Source organism: Choloepus didactylus, chromosome 6 (assembly GCF_015220235.1).
Source record: "Choloepus didactylus isolate mChoDid1 chromosome 6, mChoDid1.pri, whole genome shotgun sequence".
Lineage (NCBI taxonomy): Eukaryota > Metazoa > Chordata > Mammalia > Pilosa > Megalonychidae > Choloepus > Choloepus didactylus.
In genome coordinates, this window is record NC_051312.1 from 62427758 (window position 1) to 62441843 (window position 14086).

A 14086-nucleotide genomic window follows, 5' to 3' on the forward strand; every position below is an offset into this window, starting at 1 on the left:
TGTGGCCATTAGTCAACATCTGTTTGACAGTTGGATTGGGTCTTATAGGTTGGCTTTTGGCAGAGAAATTTTAAGTCTTGCTTATGAGATCACTTTCTGATATGGCACGTTAATCCATGGCCTTCCTCCCTTCTATATTCATTCCAGCTAACCTTATTAACCAATCCAATCAAAGAATGAATCGGACCAAAAGATAAATCATGAAGATGTTTTTATAGCTGCAAGCAGCCACTGGCAGAGTAGTGATCAGTTAGCTCCTGAATCGTGCTGATGTATTTCACAACGGAAAATTTGAGAAACTGATCTCAAATAGAACTTTGAAACAGAAGAATATAATGCTGTAAAATATTTGTGATTATTTTTTAAGTATAGCTTAGTCATATCTCTCTCTTGCTTACCTATTAAGCTGTTATTGAAAAATAATAAAAATAGAGTAACTGAAGTTTCGCTTCCTCCCTTAGGTAATACATACAATATTCCAATATGCCTGTGGTTGCTGGATACATACCCATATAATCCTCCTATTTGTTTCGTTAAGCCTACTAGTTCAATGACTATTAAAACAGGAAAGCATGTTGATGCAAATGGGAAGATATATCTTCCTTATCTACATGAATGGAAACATGTAAGTATTAACAGTGCTCTATTAATGGTTATATTTTATATATTTTCATCACTAGCATCTCCTTTATTTAGAACCTTGAGAAGGATTCCAAGAGAGGTAAGTTCAGATAAGGGGACTGATCACTGAGCTGCGGGTAATCACAGAAGGCTCTCTAAAAGAAATATATCATATATAGAGTGCCATAATTTACAAAATACTTGACTTCACTATTTCATTTGCTTGAGCTGAACCTTTATTAGTAGATATGATTCACATAAGTATGACCTGCATTAAAAAAAATTAGATACTGGTGGGATATATTTGTGGAGCTGTTCAGATCTCATTATTCAAAGGGCTCCTAACAAGAAGTAAGAGTAGTAGGGAACTTCTGTTTCTGGCTTTGATGGTATAGTTTGTGGCAGACTAGTTGTGCTGGTTTGAATCTGTTATATATCCCATAAAAAGCCATGTTCCTTAATGCAATCTTGTGGGTGCAGACTTATTATGGGTGGGGTCTTTTGATTAGATTTTTTCCATAGAGCGGTGACCCACCCAATTGTGGGTGTGGGGTCTTTGATTAGATTCTTTCCATGAAGATGTTACCCATACCATACAGGGTGGGTCTTTATTAGATCACTGGAGTTCTTAAGAGAGCTAAGAGCGCACACAGACCCAGACATTTGGAGACACTTGGAGATGGAGACAGAAAGACATTTGGAGATGCTAAGCTAAGAGATGAAGCCCAGAGTTTGCCCTGGAAAAGTTAAGAGAGGACCCTCAAAAGCTTAGAAACACCTTGGGAGAGCAAGCAAGGATGCACAGGAGCTGAGAGACAAGCTAAGAGAGACAGAAGCCCAGAGACATTTTGGAGAAAGCCATTTTGAAATCAGAACCCAGGACAAAGGACGAGCAGATGCTTTCCCAGCTGACAGAGGTGTTCTGGATGCCATTGGCTTTTCTTTAGTGAAGACATCTCTTGTTGATGTCTTAGATTGGATACTTTTATGGCCTTAAAACCATAAATTTGTAGCCTAATAAATCCCCTTTATAAAAGCCAATCCATTTCTAGTATTTTGCATAATGGCAGCTTTAGCAAACCAGAACACTAGTGTTCTTACCAAAATTTTCTGGAAAAGCCAGACAGGATACAAATAGCATCTATTGGAGACTTTGGAAAACTTTTGAGGCAATCAGGACTTGAAGGACAAGGTCTTATAGAGAAGAGAACTAAAAACTGATGAGCCTACATTCTGCCAATATCTTTTCCCCTCAGGGGTGTTGACTGATTCTTGGGTGCAGGGTGAGAGGCTGAGAATCTGGCAGAGGACCTTAGGTAAGAGGCAGAGAAGACTGCAGGGTTTCTAGCAACTTCACGGGGCTGAAAAGACAAAAATTGCTGTTCTGTCTATCAAGGCAACCAGGACTTTGGGAGCCAAGATTTTGTGAGAGAAGGGAAACACAAAGAAATGAGACAGATACTCTTGAGTTTTCCTTTAAAGGGATATGCAGAATTCCTAAGCTTCAAGGACAAGAGGCTAGGAAGCTAAATAGCTTCTGAAAAACACAGCCAAACTTTTAGCTGTCTCCAGTTTAGGGGGCAGTTGGGGTTTAGGACCTCAATGAGGAGAAGGGGTGCAAGTAAACATCCCAGGCTTTTGGTTAACACCACCTGAGGAAGACACCCTAGGAGTGGGAACTTTGGAGTAGAATGAGCCTTACAAAAACCCAGCCTTGAACCAACTCAGTCCTTGATTATGTTAAGGTGATCGTCACTATATCTAATTGCCCCAGGATAGGGGTGAACCCTTGCTAGAGGAAGGTAACATACAGCCTGTATAATTTTTTGTGAACAATGTCCAGCATGCAATTAAATATTACTAAGCATATCAAGAAAGAGGAAAAAAAGACAGTGGAAACAGACATACCCACACACACATGCACAGACCCAAGTGACTCAGTTATCAGACACAGACTTGAAAATCATTCTGATTAATATGTTCAGGAAAATAGATCACAAGATAGAGAATTGTATTGAAAAGGAACCAAGTAGAAATCTTAGACGTGAAAAATTTAATAATAGAAATTAAAAACTTTATAGATGGGTTTAGTAGCAGATTGGACTTAGCAGGATAGAGGAGTAATGAACTGATAGATGAGTACTTTTTATTTTTAAATGCTATTTGACTTAGAAATTAACTCAACAAAAGATGCATAAGTCCTTTATGGAGAAAATTTTAAACTTTATTAAAAAACATTAAAGAAGACCTCAGTTGAAGGAAAGAGAAGCTTATTCATGGATTAGAAGACTCAGAAGTATAAAAATGTTGATTCTCTACAAACTGATCTATATTTTATAAAGGTTTTGTTTATTTGTATATATGTTTCGTTAACTTGATAAGCTGAATCTAGAATTTATATGGAAATGCAAAAGATGGGAAATAGCTAAGACACTGTCTAAGAAGAATAAAATGTAAGAGTCTTGTCCTACAGATAACAAAATTTCTTATAAAACTAGTAATTAAGATAGTGTGGAATTGTTACAGGAATAGGTATAATAATAAAAAGGAATAGGAATAATGGATAGGTGAAATATAACCCAGAAAAAGATCGCTATATTTGAACACTTAATATATGACAGTGGTTTTGTAGCAGTTCAGTGTGGACGGAATGACCTTTTTGATAATGCTATTGGGAAGGTTGGATTCCTACTTACACAATACATGAAAATCAGCTTCAGGTAGATTGTAAAAGGCAAAATGTTAAGACTTTTAGAAGATGATGTAGGAGACTATCTTCATCATCTTGTTATAGATGAAGTTTTTTTTTTTAACAATCACCCAAAACATTACTATAACAGAAAAAATGATAAATTTTACCTTGAATTTATACTCTTCATAAAAAACACATTCAAGTGTAAAAAGGCAGAATATATTTGTAATACTTACAGCCCATAGCATAATATCCAGAATATATATATATATAACTTTTGTGAATCGTTAAGAGAAAAAAAAACAATAGAAAAATAGGTGAAAGGCCTGAATAAGTACTTGTGGTGGGAATAAAATTGATACAACCACTTTGGAAACCAGTTTGGCATTACCTAGTAAAGTTGTAAGTGCATACTCCCTATGACCTAACAATTCCACTTCTTGGTGTATATACTAAAGCAGATTTTCTCAACCTCAGTGCTAGTGACATTGTAAGTTGGATGATTCCATTTTGTGGGAGGGCTGTCCTGTCCATTGTAGGATGTTTAGCATCTCTGGCCTATACCCATTGCATGCCAGTATGGTGCATGCACACACAGACACACACACACACACAGTTAAGAACCAAAAATGTTTCCAGACATTTCCAAATATCTCCTAGGAGGCAAAAATATCACCCCCAGTTGAGAACCACTGCACTACAGTAGTAACCTTTGAGCATATATGCTAGGAAAGAATGTTCATAGCAGCATAAATTAATAGCTTAAGCCTGGAAACAACCTAGATGATCATCAGTAATCGAAAAATGATCTAATAAGCTGTATATTCATTCATGGAACACAAGACAGCAATGAAAATGGATTAACTATAGCTATACTCTTTGATAGGAAACAAGCATTACTAACCAAACGAAATAAGTAATAAAAGAATACAGAGTTTGATTCTGTTTATTATGTAAAGTTGAAAACAGGCGAAACCAGCATTACATTGTTTAGGAAATCTTTCATAGGGAGTATACTTAAAGTAAAGCGAAGGAATGATTATCCATTAAGTCAGAGAAGTGGTTACCTCTCGAGTAGGTGAAGAAGATGATTCAGAGAGGGAAACCTGAGGCACTTCTAAGTTACTGGCAGTCTTCTATTTCTTAACTTGGGTGATAAATAATACAGGTATTTTCTTTATTGTTACTCTTAAAATGTATGTATGTTTTTATTTATTCCTGTATGTTATGACATATGTCACAAATCCTACAAAAAAGAAATAATGGTGGCTAAGCTTGGTATGGTAGATGAGGTTATTCTGTGAAGGATCTGCAACAGCAGCTAAGGACTTTATCATTCAATAGGTAGTTGGGACTTGCTTTTTATTTTTGAACAAGAGTAATGTATTACAAGCAGTGATTGCTAGACATGCTGGCTATATGTTAGTTAAGGTAATGCTAGCTAATTTTTTGGCTGCTCTAAAAAATGAACCCCAAAAGGTTAGTGGCTTAACACAGTAGAAATTTATTTCTTGTCCATGTAACTGTTCAATGTGAGTGTTCCTCATTGGCAGACAACTCTTCACTTGGTCCTTTAGGGACTCAGGCTCTTTCAAATTTGTGCTACTTCCACTTCCCAGTTTTTGAGTGTCCTCTGCATCAGGGAAGAAAGGGAAAGAGACAGTGGTGAAGAAATGCCCCCCTTTTTATTGTCCTTAGCCTGGGAGTTAAACATATCACTGCTGCTTATGTTCCATTGATAAGAACTAGTCACAAGGAGAGCTGCCTAAACTCTAAGTCCCTGCCTAAACAGCTAATTTTCAGCAGCAACTCTCTTATGAAAGTGGGAGCATGAACTTTTGTAAAAAAAAATCTCAGTCATAATAGGTAAGTAAAACTAGAAGCCGCATAGGCTGTTGCAGTAATCAAGCATGACACAGGACATGAACTTTGGCTGCTGTCCCTTGTCTTGATCTTACCACTTAAATTGCATATTAATCATAATAATGAATATCATATACTGCTTAGAATGTAAAATCTGACTCATTATACTGCTTGGAATGTTAAATCTGACATTTTTATTGCTTGCTGGAAAAGCAAACAAAAGGCAAAGAGAAGAGAAGAATTTTGCTTTTTAAATTTGCAGGGTTTTCAATGGGAAAGCAATTCTACAAAGGTGTTATCTATTTCAGTTGACCCTTAGTATTTGAGCTCAAATAAACTGCTGCAACACTTTGGCTACTTTTTCCATATCCTATATTAACTTAGTCACCAAGTCATTTTGAATTAGTCTGAATTCATGACTTGATGATTTGTAATAAGTTTGGGAGTATGTATTAAAGGTTAAATTAATTTTCCTTCCTCCAGAGAGTTTAGCTTGAAAAGAATGGCATGATAAAAGAATTAAAATAAAACTTGTCTTGACAAAACCATGGTTATAAGAATGCATGTATACATCGTGGGATGGAGAACATCTTCTTGACCAAAACGGGGATGTGAATGGAAATGAAATAAACTTCAGTGGCAGAGAGATTCCAAAAGGATCCGAGAGGTCACTCGGGTGGGCACTCTTATGCACAATATAGACAACCCTTTTTAGGTTCTAATGAATTGGGGTAGCTGATGGTGGATACCTGAAACTATCAAACTACAACCCAGAACCCATGAATCTTGAAGACAGTTATGTAAAAATGTAGCTTATGAGGGGTGACAGTGGGATTGGGAAAGCCATAAGGACCACACCCCCCGTTGTCTAGTTTATGGATGGATGAGTAGAAAAATACGGGAAGGAAACAAACAAGCAAACAGACAAAGGCACCCAGTGTTCTTTTTTACTTTAATTGCTCTTTTTCACTTTAATTATTATTATTGTTATTTTTGTGCATGTGGTAATGAAGGTGCCAGGGATTGATTTTGGTGATGAATGTACAACTATGTAATGGTACTGTGAACAATCGAATGTACGATTTGTTTTGTATGACTGCGTGGTATGTGAATATATTTCAATAAAATGAATATTAAAAAATAAGCAGAAAAACAAAAAAAGAATGCATATATACAAAGTGTTTCCATACACTAGTAATGGACAGTCTCAGGAGGAAATCCAGAAAAAAAATTCCATTTATAATAGTAAGTAAAGGAAACAAACAACTAGGAATAAATTTAACCAAAGATGTAAAGGACCTGTGTTCAGAAAATTACAAGATATTGCTAAAAGAAATCAAAGAAGACCTAAATAAATGGAAGGACATTCCATGTTCATGGATTGGAAGATTAGATATAGTTTAGATGTCAATTCTACCCAAATTGATTTACAGATATGATGCAGTCCCAATCAAAATTCCAACAGCCTGCTTTAAAGAAATGGAAAAGCCCATCATCAAATTTATTTGGAAGGGTATGGGGCCCTGAATAGCCAAAAACATCTTTAAAAAGAAGAACAAAGTTGGAGGATTCACACTGCCTAACTTTAAAGCATATTACAAAGCTACACCTGCCAAACCGTATGGTACTGGCACAAAGATAGACATATTGATTAATGGAACCAAATTGAGAGTTCAGAAATAGAGCTACACATTTATGGTCAATTGATACTCAACAAGGCTGCCAAGTCCACTAAACTGGGACAGAACAGCCCCTGGAACAGACAGTACTGGGAGATCTGGATATCCATATCCAAAAGAATGAAAGAGGATCCTTATCTCACACCTTATACAACAATTAACTCAAAATGGATCAAAGACGTAAATATAAGAGACAGGAACATAAAAAAACTAGAATAAAATGTAGGGAAGCATCTTCAGGATCTTGTAGTAGGCGATGGTTTCTTAGAAATTACTCTCAATGCACAAGCAATGAAAAAAAAATAGATAAATGAAACCTCAAAATTGAAGACTTTTGTACATCAAAGGACTTGGTCAAAAAGGTGAAAAGACAACCTACTCAATGGGAGAAAATACTTGGAAACCATAAATCTGATAAGAGTTTAATATAGAGGATTTATAAAGGAATCTTACAACTAAACAGTAAAAACACAAACAACCTAATTTAAAAGTGGGCAAAAGACTTGAATAGACATTTTTACAAAGAGGATATACAAATGGATAAAAAGCTCATGAAAAGACGCTCAATGTCACTAGCTGTCAAGGAAATGCAAATCAGTACCACAATGAGAATAGCCACTATTAAGCAAACAGAAAACAAGAGTTGTTGGAGAGCATGTGGAAAATTAGGAAGACTTATTTATTGTTGGTGGGAATATAAAATGTTACAGCTACTGTGGAAGACATTTTGGCAGTTCCTCAGGAAGCTAAGTATAGGACTACTATATGACCCAGCAGTCCTGCTATCTCTGTCACCTCGTCTCTAACCTCGCCCTCTAAATGTTCAACAGTGGAAAGGTTTTTATAATTTTAAATTATTACTTCTTTGAAATAAATGGAAGTTTTAGTTCCTAAGTAACCATTTTTCACATGATCTCTGGAGACTGGGAGAGCTGTTCAAGTCAGGGTCATTGCCAGGATGGGCCCCACGATAGCCACTCCCCATCCACCCCATGTGCTATTGCCATGCAGGGAGCTCGGGACCATGAGGATGAACAGCAGAAACTGAGAACACACCTGCCCCGACAGACGGTTTTTGAAGAGGAAAACCTCTATCTTGAAAACTAGTTAAAAATACACCAACTCAGAGAAAAAGAAAAAGGTATATTCTCAGGAGAATTGAAAGCAGGGACTCGAAAGATATTTGCACACTGATGTTCTTAGCAGCATCATTCACATTGCTAAAAGATGGAAGCAACCCAAGTGTCCACCACCCAATGAATGGATAAACAAAATGTGGTATATACATACAATGGAATATTACTCAGCAGTAAGAAGGAATGAAGTCCTGAAGCATGCAAAAACATGGATGAACTTTGAGGACATTATGTTGGGTGAAATAAGACAGATGCAAAGGGGCAAATATTGTATGAACTCAATAATATGAACTAATTTTAATTTAACTCATAGAGTTAAAATCTAGAATATAGACTTATGAGAAGATGGTGGAATAGGAGAGGCAGAGCACATTTCTCCCCCATGTAATAATTAGAGGAAAGGCAGAAAACAACTGGGACAGCAGTTCCAGGATATGAGCAGCTAGAGAAGGACCTTTACAATATTTAGTGGGGACCTGGATGAAAAAGCGGAGAAGTTAGGTCTGAAAGGATAGGGTGAGTTTATTCAGTCATGACTGCCACCGGGGCTGGCAGCCATGAGCTGGCTCGCCGAAGTGGGAGAGGAAGGAGCTCTACACTCCCACACTCCTATCTCAGCAATCAGCTGGGGAGATAACTCTTCTCAGCCCCACAGTCAGAAGCTTGTGTGAGGGAACTCGGGAACCAGTGGACTTGTGCTGCCCTCACACAGAAAACTTGATGCAGTGCACAGTGCCTACCCCTCAGTCCTGAGATGGGTTGCTATGGAGGCCTGGCTCTGGGGAGGACTGGGGGGCTTTCCCCTCGGGAGGAGTGGGGATGCAGAGCTGAGCAGAGCCAAACCAACAGTTAGCAGGCAAGAGAGACATTTGTGTTCCATTGCCTTTGCTCTTCCTCCACGGAATCCCGCAGAAATCATATATCTGATAAGAGGCTGATATCCAGCATGGGCAGAGAGGCAGGGAAAAGGGAAGGTGCCACACAAAAGCACCAGGAGCCCTTCCCTCACCTGTGTGGGACAACTAAAACTGCCCAAGACTGATCCACTCAGAGGCCTGGGAATCTCTAGACTGACACTGCCCTTAAATGGATTCTCTACCAAACTCCACAACACCCACCCCCCATCCCCAGGACTGGAAGTCTCCAGTGCACATGGAGAACTGCTGTGCCAATTGGATTTTGACGTAGTTTGGACCCCACCAGCATGCAGCTGCACTCAGGAAAAAGCAGGCTTGATGGGAAGAGGTAGCCCAGGAGTGCCATCTGCTGGGAAGATGGGAAAAGTGCACTATAGCAAGTTGGCAGTTTTGCCAGATTTTATACAGATGTCCAAATAGACCTGCATTTCCTAAAATAATCTTATCAAGATAAGGAAATGCCACGAAATCAACAGAAAATCACAAAGCATATGAAGATTCAAGAAGATATGGAGAAGCCAAATGACCAAATTAAAAAGTCGGAGGAGACACAGAACTTCTAACAGTTAATCAAATAAGTACATACAAAAGACATAAAGAACATCAAGAAGACACCAAAAAAGCATAAAGAAGAATTTAAAAGAGTAAATAGAAAATAGCAGATCTTATGAAAATGGAAGATACAGTAGATCAAATTAAAAATATGCTAGAGATACAACAGCAGATTTGAAGAGGCAGAAGAAAGAATAAGTGAACTAGAGGGTAAACAATTGAATGCAAATGCTGAAAAAGAAAACTTGAAATGGATTTCAAGCTTTTGTTTCTCAATGGACTTTGTCAAAAAGGTGAAGAGGCAGCCAACTCAATGGGCAAAAATATTCAGAAACCATATCTGATAAGAGGCTGATATCCAGCATATATAAAGAAATCCTACAACTCAACGACAAAAGTACAAACAGCCCAATTATAAAATGGTCAGAAGATATGCAAAGATATTTTTCTGCAGAGGAAATAAATACAAATGGCTAAAAAACACATGAAAAGATGCTCATCTTTACTAGCTATTAGGGAAATGCAAATCAAAACCACAGTAAGATATCATCTCACACCAATAAGAATGGCTGCCATTAAACAGGAAACTACAAATGCTGGAGAGGATTTGGAGAATTTGGAACTCTTACTGCTGGTTGGAATGCATAATAGTACAGCCACTGTGGAAGACAGTTTGGTGGTTCCTCGGAAAACTATCGAGTTACCCTCAGAAGATCTGAAAGCAGTGACACAAACATACCTTTGCACACCAATGTTCACAGTGGAATTATTCACCGTTGCCAAAAGATGGAAACAATCCAAGTGTCCTTCAACAAGTAAGTGAATAAACAAAATGTGGTACATACATACAATGGAATTCTATATAGCTGTAGGAAGGAATGAGGTCCTGAAACATCTGACAACGTGCATGAACCTTGAGGACATAATGCTGAGTGAAATAAGTCACACACACAAGGAGAGGTAATGTATGATACCATATTTAATATGAACCCACTGGGTAAAGTAATATCCGTGTCTTAAAATGTAGAATATAGGGCCCTAGATACAGAAGCTAGAGAAGGGGGAATGATTACCTAATATATACAGATTTGCTAACAAGGTTGAACTTAAAGGTATGGGAATGGACGAGGTGATGATAGTTCGTTAATGCGATTGTTAAGTATCAGTGCTGTATTGAAGGCAAGCATGATTGAAAGGGTTATTTTAAAGTCACGTATCTCACAGATTAGCACTACAAATATAAATAAGTTCTTGCACAACCTACTTCTGAGGTACAACACTTGTACCAATAGTTAACAACAAAATGGTATATGGGAAAAACTACCTGTTGCATACTATGGACTATATTAAATAGGAATACCTTACTAGTACCACACTGATATTAGGGATAAATAATTGGGGAATGTGCTCCACCCTCTCTGGGGCCTGAGGTGGCAGCACTCTTCCTGAGCATTGAGGTGGAAGGCCTGCCCTCTGCTTCCAGGGGAAACTCACCCTTTCCACATGCATGGAAAGTGTGAGTTTGCCGCTCCGCTCTTCTTGCCTGAGATTTCTTAATTCCAGACCTCAATTTTCATGATTCTGCCTTTGAAGAAATTTTTCCTTCAGTTTGTTCCTTCTTCATCTCCTGCAGGCCAGACCAGCAGTGGTTCCATTTATACAGATTTTGCAAAAATTCTATAGGCTTGGCATGCAGTTTACAGGGAACAAAACCATCAGACAATAGGACTTTCCACAAATTCTTTCTGGATAACTCCATCTCCAATCCTGGCTTGTACTGAAATGGCGGTTGGGTTCCATGTTTGGTTAAATCCTCATGTGGGGCTGTAGCTTCTGGGGTCTCAACTTTCTGGAAGCCTAGTGTACTGGTTTGTATATATTATGTCCCCCAGAAAAAGCCATGTTCTTTGATGCAATCTTGTGGGGACAGACATATTAGTGGGAATTAAGTTGGAACATTCGGATTAGGTTGTTTCCATGGAAATGAGCCCCACCCAACTGCGGGTGATAACTGATTGGATAATTGCCATGGTGGTGTGTCCCCACCCATTCAGCATGGGTCTTGATTATGTTACTGGAGCACTATATAAGCTCAGACAGAAGGAGCAAGCTTGCTACAGCCAGAGGGACACTGAAGAATGCACAGAAGCTGAGAGAGTAGCTGCTGATGAGAGAGAGTTTGAAGACGGCCGTTGAAAGCAGACTCTTGCTCCAGAGAAGCTAAGAGAGGACAAACACCCCAAGAGCAACTGAGTGACATTTTTGAGGAACTGCAGCCTAGAGAGGAATGTCCTGGAGAAAGCCATTTTGAAATCAGAACTTTGGAGCAGACACCAGCCATATGCCTTCCCACCTAACAGGTTTTCCGCACACCATTGGCCATCCTCCAGTGAAGGTACCTGATTGTTGTTGACTTACCTTGGACACTTTATGGCCTTAAGACTGTAACTTTGTAACCAAATAAACCCCCTTTATAAAAGCCAATCCATTTCTGGTGTTTTGCATCCTGGCAGCATTAGGAAAGTAGAACACTCGGAATTTTCCAAACTATCAGTTTCTGATTTCTTTGTACCCAAGAGTTCATTTCTCAGCTTATCTCTCTTGCTCACATTCTGTAAGCTGCGAGGAGAAGCCAGGCCACACTCTCGATATTTAGTATTGAAATGTCTTCAGCTCAGTATCCCAGGTTGTCCTTTTCAAATTCTGCCTTCCATTCAACACCAGGACTCAATTTTGCCAAATTCTCTACCACTTTAAAACAAGGATCGCCTTTCTTCCAGTTTACAACAACACATTAATCATTTCTGCTCAAGGCCCTTTTGGAAGTATCTAGAGTCCATATTTCCACAAAGAGTCTCTTCAAAGCAGTCTAGGCCTTTTCTATCAAGCTCCTCACAAGTCTTCCACAATCTTCCCCTTATCCATTTAAAAAGCCGTTCCAGCATATTTGATATTTGCAAGCTCAGCAGCACCCCACTCTCAGTACCAAAATCTGTTCTAGTTTGCTAATGCTGCCGTTTTGCAAAATACCAGAAATGGATTAGCTTTTATAAAGGGGGTTTGTATGGTTACAAAGTTACAGTCTTAAGGCCATAAACTGTCCAGGGTAAGGCATCAATAATAGGGTACCTTCACTGAGGAAAGGCTGATGGCATCCGGAAAACCTGTTAGCTCGGAAGGCACGTGGCTGGCATCTGCTTGCTCCCAGGTTGCATTTCAAAATGGCATTCCCCAAAATGTTGCTCTTGGGGCATTTTGTCCTCTTAGCTGCAGCTCCTCTTCAAAATGTCACTCAGTTGCTCTGAGGTCCCTCTGTGAGCTCTTTTAAAAGGACTCCAGTGAACTAGTAAGTCCCACCCTGAATGGGCAGGGCTACATTTCCATGGAAACATTCAATCAAGAGGTCACACCCTAATCGAAGGTGTCACTCACAGTTGGGTGGGTCACATCTCCATGGAAACAATCAGAAGGTTCCAACCTAATCAACACTAGTATGTCTGCCTCCACAAGATTGCTTTAAAGAATATGGCTTTTTCTGGGGGACATAATATATATAAACCAGCATAAACAGTAACAAATATACCACGCCAATGCTAAGGCGCAATAATGGAGAATAAGGGTTATGGGATGTTTTTTGTTTGATTGGTTGGTTGGTCAGTTGGTTTTTTGAGAGAACTAATGAAAATGTTCTAAAATTGATTGTGGTGGTGAATGCACAACTGTGTTGAGACTGTGAATACTGATTGTATATTTTGGATGGATTGTATGATATGTGAATATATCTCAATAAAACTGCTTTAAAAAAAAAAAGAATGCATGAATAAAACAGATTCATGGTACAACATGGATGAGCCTTGAAAACATTACGCTAAGTGAAAGAAGCCAGACATAAAAGGCCACATAAATGGAATCATATAAATGATTCCATATAAATGATAAATGGAATGATAAATGATTCTATTTGTATGAAATGTCCAGAGTATGCCACTCTAGAGACAGAAAGTAGATTAGTGGTTGCCAAGGGCTGGGGAGAGGGATAAATGAGGAGACACTACAAATGGATATGGAGTTTCTTTTTAGGGTGATGACGATAATCTGGAATTAAATAGTGATGGTTGCATAAGTTTGTGACTATACTGAAAGCTACTGAACTGTACATTTTTAAAGGGTGAATTTTATGTTATATGAATTACATCAATTTTTTAAAATGCCTGAGATTATGATTTAGTTTTGGAGTTAGGTTGCTAGACTCAAAAAATTGAAAAGAGGTAAAAATATGTGGTCTCAGTGGCCACATATCCATCAGCCACCACTCCCAGCCGACATGCCCTGGGTGCTGTTCAGTTCTTGTACATGCTTACCCCCTATTGTCAGCATATAAATCCACAGGCAAACATAAGGAAGATACTGGAATGGTGGTGTCGGTATGCACTCACAGGAAGCTTGGGAAAATGTCATTTATTGTTGTCTTCCATAAATTGGTACAAAATTGAATAAAGAAAAGGAGTTTGGTACTTGGAAAGATGAAAACTGCTAGTGAATTTTTCTGTCAGAAGTAAGAGAAGTTGAAGCCATTACAGATCATCAGGACTTCTTGTTAATGAAGATGGTTGGCTGATCAAGATG

The 14086-nt window shown here is 38.5% G+C and overlaps 1 protein-coding gene across 2 annotated transcripts in view; it reads left to right on the plus strand.

The window, feature by feature from the left end:
* Window positions 1–14086, plus strand: part of TSG101 (tumor susceptibility 101) — a 77222-nt gene that overhangs the window by 14401 nt on the left and 48735 nt on the right. For both annotated transcript variants that reach the window (XM_037839269.1, XM_037839270.1), the window contains one exon: window positions 462–625. In XM_037839269.1, the coding sequence (XP_037695197.1) occupies window positions 462–625 (164 nt within the window). The remainder of the gene's footprint in view (window positions 1–461; window positions 626–14086) is intronic.